Consider the following 13,987-nt stretch of genomic DNA (forward strand, 5'->3'; position numbering starts at 1 on the left):
ACAGATATTGATGATATCTGTGATAAAAATAATATTAACAAGAGAATAATGATAGAATTTTATTTACTGAATCCTACTCTGCTTTAAATCTATTAATTCTTCCCTCTTTCTGGCCCTCAGTACTTTACCTGTATCAACTTATTTAATCACCACAATCTAAAAAGTAGGTATTATTATTCCCCATTTACAATAAGAAAACTGAGACGTAGAGAGTTAAGCAACTTGCCCAAGAGCAAACAGCACTATTAATATGAGGAAGACAGCATTTAAACCAGGGAAGGTACAAAGAGACTATATTTTTAATCTCTATGTTCTAACGTCTCTTAATATAGTAACTAGCAATTAAGCACAGACTAATTTAGTAAAAGAAATAAGCATTATTTGTGTAAGTTCTATTCAAACTTTTTAATATCAAAATATAGACTAAAATAGAGACTATCCCACCCATTCAGAATCAACCCAGTAAATCTTGTTCTCTAAAAGTTATATAATTATTTAATAATGATAAAATTTTCTTTTCATGACTACAAAAAATGAAAACTTTCCCACACACTCACCGAGGTTGATACTGCTCTCAATATGGATGCAATGAATTATCTGACTCGGAATCTTTCTCACAAGTTCTTTAGTAGCTCCCAGCTCTTTCTCACCACTCAACAGAAAAATGTGTCCTTTTGTTCTATTACTTACAGAGTACCCATGCAAGATATAGTTAATAAAAATTGAATGTTTTCCTCAGTTTTATATATGTATGCAGGTATGTATCTATATGTGTGTGCGTATGTATGTGTGTGTGTACAATTTGGAGCTGGTCCCATTCATTAGTCGTAAGAGTCATAGGGCCTTTTATCTAATTCTTCATACCCTCCTCTACCACTACATGCCAGACTCAATAAAGAAAACACTGGGAACCATTCCCTAGCTCTTCAATTAAAAGTAAGATTGTGCTTGAGAAACAGAGTCGACCAAAAGAAATCTGGCATGAGCTCAAAAAGGAAAACATTAGGGACAATTTGCCACCCTTTTAAATCACTAGCAGAATATTTTGAAATCATGTCAGATTTATTTTAAAGGTATTTTATAATAATGGTGGCAAAAGGGCAAAACTATTTTGTTATAATTTTTTCAGGCACTACTTCTGCTACCAGGATTACAGAATTCCACCACCTGTATATGCACAATGCAAATTGTAGTATGCATACTAAACATAAAATCCTCCTTACTCACTCCCAAAAGAAACAACAAAATATACCACAGAACACTCTGAACACTGTCCCAAAGGCTCTTATTGTCACAAGATTTGGATTAAAAAAAGCATTTCATCATGGTGGAATCAAAGTCATTAAAACTCTATTTTGCTCTTTTCCATGTATAAATTGACTCTAAAACAAGTGTGAGAAAGTTAGTAATTCAGATAATCAAAGGTTCTATCTACTCCATTCCACCTTAAGCAACTTTCATCAATGTTTGAAATTTTCATCCCTTTTTTAAGAAAATAAATAGCATAACATTTATAGATATTAATGGCAAAGTTAGATCTTGATCTATTAATCCTTCCCTCTTTCTGGCCCTGAGAAGTATTAGTATGAAAATATTACTTTAAATTATGAATAAAGATATGAAAAGCATGTTGAGTTTGGCATGCCGTAGGTATTGTTGAATGAAAGCATATAGCATTTGAGACAGAAATCAATAAAGAAACAGTAGTATGGAAAAAAAATTTTTAATTCATATTTTCCTTTGTTTTATAATCCACTTCTGCAGCTAAGCATCTAGTTATGGACATTAGGCATTTATTACAGCCCCAATTCAAGATTCTTTTTAGCCAACCTACAAAAGGCCTCTACACAATTAGGGATAGTTGGAATGAAGACACAATAGCATGACCCTTTCAGTCCAGCAGTGCAAGAAGGGAGACAAACAAAGAAGGAAGAAACCACAGGAATTTGGGAAGAAATTGCTAGCTACCCTATAACCACGAGCCCTGCACAAGTTTCTCTCTGCTCCAGAGCACACCAAGTGATGGATGCTTACAGAAGACTCAGCTGAAAAAGACAAAGTAACAAAGCAAGCAAGTGGGAGAAATAAAAAAATTTCTGCTCAAAAAACGTGGAGGGGGAGGGAATCTTCAGTTAGACAATACAAAAATAAGCTATTGAATGAAACATTTTAGTTACTAGTTCACAAAAACCCCAAATACTTGAATTTTCTTTTTCTAAACCAGAAGAGACAGTGCCACCCACTGACTGCTTAGTGACTCAAGTGAGAAGCACACAGACTTGACTCAATATCAAAAGCAAATCATTACAGGAAGTTTTATTTCTTTTAGCATTTCAAATATTCTTAAACTTTTTTAGCCTCAGGACCACTGTCCTGACAATTTTCACCTAAGAAACGTCAGCACCAAAAGACTTTTAAAGCAAAGTCTCGTAATTCATCACTAATAGTGGGGCAATAAGTACCCATAAACTAGTTGTCAAAACTTGCTTATTAACCTGAATTTAATCAACAAGGTATATAATCAACAAATGCAGAATGTACAACATCCCACAAGACAACTGACCCAGTTTCTCATCAAGTCAATGGCATGAAAAAAAAACAAGAAAGGAAATGCATACTACTCTAAACTAAAGATACTCGAGAGACATTACCAAACACAGTGTTACCCCCCTTATTCATTTTTCCGGTTCAATCAAACCACTTGTAACATATATCTGAGAACAACATAGAAAATTGGATAGAAGAATTAAATCATATTAAACCACTATTTTGACTTAAGTATGATAAAAATTAAATGATTATATATGTTAAAACAACCAGATTTGGCCCAAGATGGAGTGGCTCGTGCTAAGCTTCATGACAGCAAACCAAAACATAACTCAGTTTCTATGCTGGACTCTCCCAGAAAAGGCAGGCCCACGTCAACCACTCAGCACACGCCTGCTCAGTATAAGTTATGTGACCTGGCTCCAAGATTTCCCTTAGCTCCATGTAAGAAAAGCAACCCTGCTTTAACCAATCAGCTAACGCCCAGTATGACTTCCTTGCTCCTGCTCACTTCGACCTATAAAAATCTCTTGCCTTGTACAGCTCTTCGGAGCTCCTTATCTGCTAGACTGGATGCTGTTCGACTCATGAACAATTGAACAAAAGTCTAATAAATCAGTAAATTGTGAAAAATTCTAACATAAGAATTAAATCTTTTTACAGATGAATACCTAAGTATTTAGTAATAAAATATGAAATCTTTAGAAAAAAAGGAGTAAAGCAAAAATGGCAACATGTTCACTGCTAAATCTAGGTGATGAGTATATGGCAGTTAGTATTTTTTCCTTACTTTCCTGTATGTTTTAAAAATTTCATAACAAGTAACTTTAAAAACCTGTACATTCTTAACAACAAAACAGGTCGTTATTTTAGCAGTAGTCAATTTTTTCTTTAATACATGACAAACATAAAATTGCTTCCACTTAACCATGACATACATATACATTGAATTACCAAATATGTCAGGCCATAAGCTTTGACAGGTACAAGACCTATCTCAAAAACAATCTCCAATCAAACTGCCAATGTCTCTCAACTGATATTTATTTACTTTCAGTAAAGGGCATTCTTAAAGACCCATAATATCTGTTAACTACACTATTTTTTAAGTAAAACCTAATTTCATTTTGTTCTCAAACCTGCCAGTGGTAGAGCTCATACCCGGGGGGTCACTGTGACTCATCTTCCAGATCCGAAGTCCTCTACTCCTAACAACAGCCATAGCCTGTCTTCAGCCACTGAGGCCTAGACAATGCTCTTATGTATCCAAAGTATCAACTCAATGAGGGGGACAAGGAAGTGACACTACCCTCCTCTCTACTTGGGCCCCTACCTCTGTTCACAGCTGCATCTCAGGCACTCAATACAGTGAATGGCACAGAGTAGGATGCAAGTTATTTGTCAGACGGATAGACAGATGGTAAAAGAACAAAGCATAAATCAGCACTGCTACAGCAGCAACTGGCAGAGATTTTGACGATAAGTCTTTTAAGTTTTTACTCTCCTTATTCCAGGCCCCTTTTCCAAGGACTTGGACAAGATCCTTGTGAACCATAGAGGAAGGACAAGCACCATACTATACTCAAAATCTCTTCTGTTCAGTGCACAGCTTTGTTTTTTTTGGATCAAGTTAGTCACCTTGAGTCTCTCCTCCCCTAAAAGTTCCCACCAAAAGTTTCCTCTTTCCCTCATACTTATATAAACCGAGATACACACATCCACTTAAATCCCCACACTGGTTCACAGCAGGAATGACCCTTTATAAATTACAGGAGTCCTTCTTTGAATAATGTGTTAAAAAGCTAACAAAATTTGGCAGAGCAAGAGACAAGATCTAGAATCAACATGGCATTTAGTTTGGTAATCAGAATCAAACAAAACTGAAAACAAGATCTATTTAACCTACTTGATGATTTGCTTATAAACATTTATCTTTTAAATAAATTTTACAACACTGTAAATATCCTGAAGGCTAGAGCTATACCACGTAAGTGGCACCTTGGCATTCTTGAATTTAACATTCTTGGGACTTTCCCCTAAGGATCACACCATGAAGTTAAAAGTTTGTAGGAAGTGAGTGTGAAAGTCTCTGCTACACTACTGAGTGGTCCATCTTACACTAACCAACTCATTCAAAATAGCCATGTGGTTCTGTTTTCTTAGTTTGTTTATTTAGAAAACATAGTAACTCATCAAGAAGACTCTTTCAGTATGGTAACTTGACCATCTCACCCCATAGCTTTCTCTTATTCTCATTAAGCAAATAATACATACGTAGTTAATGGGAATATTATTCACCAAAGACCCTTCAGTTTTTAAAATTATGCTAAGTTTTAACCTTGACCATAAAAATAACATAATATAGTGTTTAGTTTTCTTCCATGGCAGATTTTAATAGCTTACTAAATGACTTTTGAGAGTCTGTGCCTTATGACTTTCCCCATGTATGTCAAGAGTATTTATGTCTTTGACCTCCCTCAGTACTGTACATATCTCTTGTACACAGTATGCAATCACCATCTGTTGACTGACTCTCAGGCAGAAGAACTTAAGATTAATTCCTAACATCAGCCTTAAAAGATTCCTAATAAAAACTGGTTATGGAAAATGTCCTTTTCAGAGAGTCATATTGAAATATTTTTGGATGAAATGACATGTCAGGATTTGTTCCAGCACAGAAGAAAATTAAACCTGACAACAGCTTAGGAACTGTTAAATATAGGCAACGTATATATGAGGGTTTGTTGTATTGTTCTCTCAACTAGAATATGTTTGAAAATTTCTTAATTAAGAAACTGTTTAACTGGTTATATACCAAAATTGCACAGCAAAGAATCTAATTAGGTCAGTGGGTTAAGAACTTAACTGTATGCTAAGAAAATACAAAAGAAGGAATAAAACTAAAGTACAAAGGTCATGGCTTCCAAAAAAAAATGGTAATTAAAAATGCAAAATCTATATTTAAATTATGCTGTAACTAAGATTTCCATCTCAAAATTTTAATAGTGCTGGGGCTGGCCCCGTGGCCGAGTGGTTAAGTTCGCGCGCTCCGCTGCAGGCGGCCCAGTGTTTCGTCAGTTCGAATCCTGAGCGCGGACATGGCACTGCTCGTCAGACCACGCTGAGGCAGCGTCCCACATGCCACAACTAGAAGAACCCACGACAAAGAATACACAACTATGTACCGGGGGGCTTTGGGGAGAAAAAGGAAAAAATAAAATCTTTAAAAAATAATAATAATTTTAATAGTGCTTATACAGATTAACCTAGAATAATAAAGAAAACCTAAAATTATAAACTCATAGAATCATACAACTTTAAAACTGAAAGGAAATTTTAAAGAATCATAAAATTTAACTGTCTTGCTCAAAATCCCAACACTGCTCAGTACAAAGAAAAATTCTTCACTGGAAACGAGGTCTTCCCATGATTCTTAACCGGTATTTCTAAAAACAAGTAAAATACATTGCCTTCAAAAGCTCTTTTCTTGTTATTTAGATTTGTATTACTTCATTTACCATAGCACACACCTTCATGCAGTTATACATCATGTCTACAACATACCATTCGGTTAATACATTTACAATTACATTAGAATTGTTATTTGTACCTTAAATTTCCTTGCTTTTAAAGACTCCAGATTTTGATTTTAACTGTACTTCACATCAACTTTTTTTTATATTCAGGTTAAATGAAAAGCATGCTGTTGTACAGAAAACTAATTCCTTTTTGTGTCAAACCAAGCTCAATTTTGTTACTGGAACACAATTTTCTCTCAACTGTTGATTTCCTAATTTCTCACCCCTGAAAAAAACTTAATTTATTTTACTGAGGAAGGAAAATAGGATATAAAAATTGCTGGGACACATTGAGCATCCGGTAGCAGTTTTAAGTGCACACTGCACTACTTTGCCAAAGCAACTAGCTCAACTATGAGCTTAGACTTTTTATGTGAGAAAGTAATATAGTACATGAAGACCATCTTGGCATTACAGTAAATGTATTTTAAAAGGAAGATTTTCCCACACTTCAGATTACCAAAATAATAGGGCCAATTTATTAACCAGCAAAACTGCTCTTTGTAATAATGTTTGCCCACACATACTACCTTCACTTAAATTATGCATCTTGTACTCCAACCCCACCAGACAAGATTCCCCTGCTCGTCCCCTACTATGCTCCATTTTCTAGGTTCAGCTACTCCATTCCAAAATGAAAGGTACTGAGTTAAATTTTTTTCCAGGTACTCTGAGTTTGGTATATCCTCCCAAAACTCCTGCTTTAGAAGTTTTGCACTACATCACTGTGAAAACTAGAAGGTATCTAAGTCACCTCTTCTATTGTTCATTCACTTAACAGTTATTGAGCACCATCCACTTCTGTGCATTCCTTTGGGCTAGACAGACAGTAAAAGCTACATTCCTCCCTCATAAAACTCATGGCGAGGGCCAGCCCGGTAGTGTAGGAGTCAAGTTCACATGCTTCACTTCAGCAGCCCAGGATTCACAGGAACACATCCCAGGCGCGGACCTACACACCGCTCATCAAGCCATGCTGTGGCAGCATCCCACATACAAAACAGTGGAAGACTGACACAGATGTTAGTCCACAGACAATCTTCCTCTCATACATACAAAAAATATATATTAAAAAAAGAAAATTCACTGGGTTAAAAATAGAGAATGTAATGTCATTCTGTCTTAAACTTTGGCATATATAAGAATCTTCTGGGGAGCCTATTAAAACTGCAGATTCCCAAACCATATCCTCAAAATGAGGATTCCAAAGGTTAAGTAAGAACACTGTTAAAAATACTTTGAGATTCACCACTGTTATATGGTGTAATCCAAAATGTTAGGTTGAACAATATGAAAATCGCTATTTTAGTAGGTCAAAACAGTCAAATACAAAAGCACCAAAACAGCTGAATGGAGAAAGGAAAGTCTCTTCAACAAACCATCCTACAACACCCAATAAAACGGCTATCACCTCCCTAGTTATGTCAGACTCCTTCTACATCTCCCCTACGTCCATCAATCACCTAGGCATGTCAATTTTAACTTTCTAAATTTTAACTCTCTACCCTCCTAAATGTTCCCTTTACCACTGCTTCATTTAAGAGCTATATCGTCTCATCTAAACTACTTCAACAGCCTCAACCAGTCTCTCTGGCCTTCAGAATGTTCTCTACCAACCAATCCCCCTTACTGGCAATTAAGTGATCTTACTGGTCATATCACTATCCAGCTTAAAATCTTTCAGCAGTTAGCTATTCTGAACCTTTTGAGGTCAATTAGAAAGAATTCATAATCTTTCAAAAAATACTTAGAGAGGTAAAATTATAGACATTTTTATACAAGTAGCACAGTTTTCATAATAAAATTTAACTATATTAAATCACTTACATCATAAAACAGTTTTCTATCAGCAGCCAAACGTTTCGATGCCAGAGTCTTGGTAACATGATAGAAGGTAAGTAATGCTCTGTGCTGTCGAAGATCATCTTGGACTTTCACAGATTCTATAAGAGTGGGAATCAGTTCAGGCCACTGTCTGGGACAATCCAATCGAGCAACTTTTGCAATCAGCACTGCAATCTGAGTTGCAATCTAGAGGGAAAATATTAATCAAAAATAAACATAAGAAAATAAAGCAATGGCTAAGGAATGCATTCATAGCTGAAAATTACCTTTTTGGTTAACTATAATTTGACAGAAGTGAATAAGATTTCAATGAACAACTGCTTAAAAGTGGTTCTCAAAGTGTGGTCTATGGATCCCCAAGGGGCCTAAGATCCTCTCTCTGAGGTCCCCCACTTTCCCAATAACCTATCAACATGAAGCTAGATTTTCTTCATACAATTTCTACCAAATAATACATCATAATACAGTAAATGAAGAAGAAGATATGAAAATCCAGATGTCCTCTTTTAAACAGCCATAAACTAAAGAGATATGCAAAACTGCAGAACAATGTCATTCTTCTCATTAAATATTTCTTGTTTGGGGAAATAGTTATTCTTCATTTCTTAAAATTCTATTTATGTTAACAAGTAATGATTTTATTTTTTAGTTAATAAATATTTTTAAATTTCTCAGTTTTAATTTCTAATACAGTAAATATTAACAGATATAACACTATGGAGTTTTATTTTAGCAGTATAAGGAAGTTCTAAGACCGTGAAGTTTGAGAACCACTGACCTAAGAGTAGAAATAAACATCAATAATTAGTATTTAACTAATGACATTTGTACAGATCAGTGTTTTCCCAATGCTGGTTGACAGATATCTGGGCAATGACTGACTCTTCAACCACCCAAAGCCCTGCCCCACCTCCTCCCCTGGTGAGAGGAACTCTGTTCCTCTTCAACCTCCCTCATCTCCTTAGTCAAGGAAATGCAGAGCACAGAACTGAGATTATTTAAATAGGCTGAAACAACAGCACTAGTTATACCTCCAAATACAGCATACTTTAATATTCAAACTAAAAGAGTAAAATGCAAGAAATAGTGGTAACTTGGAAAAATTCAAGAATTCTTGTATCCATAAGCAAAAATTTTATTCTTAGGAGAAAAATCTCACTATAAAGGAAGGAAAACATAAAACTATATAATCTACTATCTATCTCCCACATAGTAATGGGAATTGAAAAATGTGATGAAAGAGATAGACAAAATCCTGAAGCCATCCTATAATTTAAACAAGGGGAATGGAACAGTCATCTAAATCATTAAAATTAATTTCTATGCAGTATGACTACAAATATATAGAGATTTGCTTTCAATATTGGCTTAAAAACTGCGGAAGTTAAAAAAACATAAGTATATCTTAAAATGACTTTTGAGTTTTAAATCATTAAAAGCCAAATCTAACCAAAATTCTTAATAGCTAAAACTGGATCTCAAAATTTAAAAACCAACAGAGAAGTGTGTATAAACATCACAAATGGACATTATGGAATAAGATTTTATTTTTAATGCTGAGAAACAAAATAAGTCTGGAAAATAAGCAAAAATTAAGGGAAGAGAAAGAATACTTAGCATTCATTTTCTCACTAACCTGGTTTATTGGTTCATTGAAGTTGGTGATTAACCCTGCACGTAACGTAGATTTCTCTTCCTCTGAGAGAGCACTGTAAAAAGATGTATTTATTATGCAAGAGAACGGTGTCTAATGATGAATGCAGGTAAGCACCATGGAGAATTTTAACAATAAAAAGCCTTTCAAACAAGGTGTCCCTGATTGCTTTGGGTAAATAAATAGAATTATTTCCATTACTTGTATATTGGCACATCAAGTAATTCAAAAGGAATTCCTTCACAATTGAATAAGAACCACAAAATAATAAGCAATAGGAAATAATACAAATCCAGAGTAAAGAATGTGATGCTTCAAGGTTGCTTTTATTGATGTAAAACTAGTTGCCTATCAAAAAATTAATGGTTGACTAAAAAAAAAATCTGTATGAGTAGCTATTGCCTTCCACTGACTTCTTTTATAAAATCAGAGTGAGGTTATTCTATGCAGAAAGGCATCAGGAATCAGAGAATGTTTTGGATATAAGACTTATTAGAAATCAACTAGTTTAAAATCTTTCATTCTACATCTCTGGAAAGAATAAACACTATACTAATAATTTTTACTACAAATGAGAAAGGAGACTAGATAGCAAAAGGACAGAGATGGAGAATATTCACTGTATAAAATCACATACATTTTGAATTTTGAACCAGATGAATGCATTATTTCTTTTAAAGTACTCATTTTAAGGTTTTTCCATTACGGCCACGATAAAGTAGCTTGTAACAGACAAACGGTCCTAATAAAATCAGCTATAAAAGTTCCTTACAATTTAAAATAAAAATTTTAAGGCATGTGTTGAGTTGAACTGTATCCCCCCAAAAAAGACATGTTCCAGTTCTAATGCCAGGTATCTGTGAATGTGAGCTTCTTTGGAAATAGGGGCTTTGCAGACGCAATTGAATTAAAATGAGGTCAGACTGAGTTAGGGTGGGCCCTAGTCCTAAGACCAGTTACCTTCCTAAGAGAAGGAAAATTTGGACAGATACACAGAGGAGACACACGAACAGAAAGCCCAGTGACAATGGAGGCAGAGATTGGAGTGATGCAGCTGCAAGCCAAGGAACGCCAAGGACTGCTGACCACAAGCAAAAGCTAAAAAGAGACAAGAAAGAATGAGTCTCCCTCGAGCCTGCAGAGGGAGCACAGCCCTGCCCAGCATGTGAATTTTTTAGATTCCTAGCCTCCCGAACTGTGAAAGGATACACTCGTACTGTTTTAAGCTACCCAGTTTGTGACAGTCTCTTACAGCAGCCCTAGGAAATTAATATACCATCTAAAAACAACCTAGACAGCCAGGACTTGAGAGACAGGGGTCTTAAAAAGAAGGGAAATGAACTGTGATGAATCAGTACATTTCTCTTTGAGGTGTCTGCTCACAAAAAATCAAGCTAAAAGTAGCAACTAAGAGACTAAAAGAGCTAAGGAGAGGTTTCAGCAGGTCTCACAATGCTGGAAAGACAGAAATTGAAGTTCAGGACCCAAGAAGGCAATATTTTGGTACATACCCAAGGCTTGAAGCTGAAACCCCAGGAAGGCTAAAACCTGGGATCAAGAGTAAACCAGAAAGAGACCACCTTCAACCAGATGAAGATTGAGGCCATATTCTATTAAATTAGAATTAAGTTCTCTCTGGAGAAAGATAACAGAATTCAAAGTCTCTCCAATTGTCCCTATACAATGTTCAACATTCAATCAAAACTTCCCAGGCATACTACAAAAAAGGAAAAACTGAAATCAAAACACAAACAGCAGCAGGAAATACAGACAGTGCAGCTACCAAATCACACTTGCAACACTTTTGATGATTATATTCAAGAGAATACGTGAAAGATCGAGAATTTCACCACAGAACTGAAATCTGTTTTTTAAAAAATACCAAAAAGAAATCCTAGAACTGATAAACACAATCAGTGAAATAAACATAACAAAATGGAAGACAGGTCAGTGGAAAATATCCAGATTGAAACATAATGAGAAAAATAGGACTTCTGCTTCTGAGAGAGTTCACTAACAGATATGCACTAAAAAAATGCTAAAGGTCATTCTGCAGGCAGAAGACAAACAGATCCATGAGGAAGCACAGTTAATAAAGAAAGGAGTAAAAAACACTAGAAACATAAATCTAAATGAATACTGCCAGCAAAATAATATAAAACAGTATTTTGTGGAGTTTAAAATATATGCAGAATTAAAGTACTCAACAACAAGAGCATAAAAGACAGGAAGACATAAATGGAGTTAAAGTACCATAAGGTTCTTGCATTATCTGAAGGAAGTAAAGTACTAATCCAAGACAGTCTCTAATAAGTCAAGAATGCGTGTCATAATCCCTAGGAAAATCACTTGAATAATAAAAGTGTCCCAGTAGCCTTGTAGAGGGAAAAACTGAGTAACAAAAAATTTCTTGAATGATCCAAAGGAAGGCAGGAAAGATAAGAAAGGGAGGAGAGAGCAAAGATCAGACAGAAACAAAAAAAAAACCAAATAATGGATGGTAGCTTTAACCATCTTTATCTGTAATTACATTAAATGTAAATAGGTGTAATACTAAAATTAAAAGACAACATTTATCAGATTGGGTAAAAAACAAAAGCCAACTATTTCTGCTCATAAGAGAAACATTTTAAATAAAACAACAAAGAAATACTGAAAGAAAAAGATATACCATGCAACCATGAGATGGCTGGTGTGGCTCTATTAATATCAGGCAAGCTAGACTTTAAGCCAAAACACATTGTCAGAGATACAGAGGAACATTTCATAATTAAGACAAGGTCAACTCTACAAGAATATAATAACCCTGACCTTCTATGATCCTAATCAAGCCTCTATATACAGAGAACAAAAACAGAATGAAAAGAAGAAATAGGCAAGTCCATAATCATATTTGGAGATTAATACACCTCTCTCAGTAAATGAGGGAGAAAGCACAAAATCAATAAGGATACAGAAGATTTGGATAATATAATTAACAAATTTGACCTAATTTACATATATAAAACATTATAATCCACAACAGCAAAACATATGTTCCTTTCAAGTGCACATAAATCATTTACTAAAATACCATATGCTGGGATCAAAAAGCAAGACAGCATATTGCAAAGAATGAAATCAGTAACCAAAAAAAACAACTAAAAAAAGCCTCACATGTTGGGAAATTAGGTGATGTACTTCTAATTAATCTATGAGTCTAAAAAGAAAAAACGAGAAATTTTTAAATGTTTTTAGCTGAATGGTAATGAAAATACTACATCTCAATGCTTGTGAAACTGAACTAAAGCCATGATTATAAGAAAAGCCTTAATGTTTTAAATGAATATATAAGAACAAAAACTGAAAATCATTTATCTAAGCTTCCAGCCCGAAATGCTACAAAACAAATAGCAAATTAAATTCAAAAAAGTGGGGCCAGCCTGGTGGCACAGTGGTTGAGTTTGCATTCTGCTTCGACAGCCCACGGTTAGCAGTTTAGATCCTGGGCGTGGACCAGCACACTGCTTATCAAGCCATGCTGTGGCAGGCATCCCACATATAAAGTAGAGGAAGATGGGGACAGACGTTAGCTCAGGGCCAGTCTTCCTCAGCAAAAAGGAGGACTGGCAGCAGATGTTAGTTCAGGGCTAATCTTCCTCAAAAACAAAATAAATAAAAATAAATTCAAAAAAGTAATAGAAAGTACATCAAGCCTTATAAAATACAATAACTAAAGCACGGGTAGACAAATAGGCCAACAGGACAAAACAGTGAATCCAAAAACAGATCCATACATCTGAAGTGCTCGATTTATAAAAAGGGAACCTCTGAAACGTGACAGGGAAAGAAGCCACAGTGCTACCCTTACTTCACATACGCACCTCACACAGAAAGCACTTCCAGACAGATCTTTCACCTAAATGTGACTAGTAAAACAAAGCTTCTAGCAGAAAACAGAGTATTTTCATGACCTAGAGTAGAGCAAAAATTTTGTAAATATGCCCCAAAAGAATTGTAGCTAAACTGAACTTCATTAAAATGAAGGACTTCTCATCAAAAGACACCATTAACAAAGTGAAAAGGCGGAGTGACATCAGTAACATGGCGGAGTGAGCAGTTTTCTTTGTCTCTCCCCCTTCAAGCTAAAACTAACTGGACATTCATTGTTCAACAAAGGATATCCACACAGCACCTCAGGACGCCTGAGAGACCCATGCTGCTATACATAGGAATGTGGACAGACTTCCACCTGGGAGGAAGTGGAGATAGGCGAGAACTCTATGACCCCTAGACAGCCTAGTACCGGCAAGTGACACTCTCCTGGCTGACACACTCATAGCACCACCGCGGCACTGAGGGTGGGCATGCGCATCAGCGGCGT

At 35.5% G+C, this 13,987-nt stretch overlaps 1 protein-coding gene across 2 annotated transcripts in view; it reads right to left on the bottom strand.

Annotated features, from left to right (window-relative positions):
- IPO11 (importin 11) overlaps positions 1 to 13,987 on the bottom strand; it is a 224,076-nt gene that overhangs the window by 182,740 nt on the left and 27,349 nt on the right. For both annotated transcript variants that reach the window (XM_014848523.3, XM_014848524.3), the window contains exons 4-5: positions 9,607 to 9,679; positions 7,953 to 8,156 (exon numbers count right to left, since the gene is read on the bottom strand). In XM_014848523.3, coding sequence (XP_014704009.1) covers positions 7,953 to 8,156; positions 9,607 to 9,679 — 277 coding nt within the window. The remainder of the gene's footprint in view (positions 1 to 7,952; positions 8,157 to 9,606; positions 9,680 to 13,987) is intronic.

This window comes from Equus asinus, chromosome 10 (assembly GCF_041296235.1).
Source record: "Equus asinus isolate D_3611 breed Donkey chromosome 10, EquAss-T2T_v2, whole genome shotgun sequence".
Taxonomy (NCBI): Eukaryota; Metazoa; Chordata; class Mammalia; order Perissodactyla; family Equidae; genus Equus; species Equus asinus.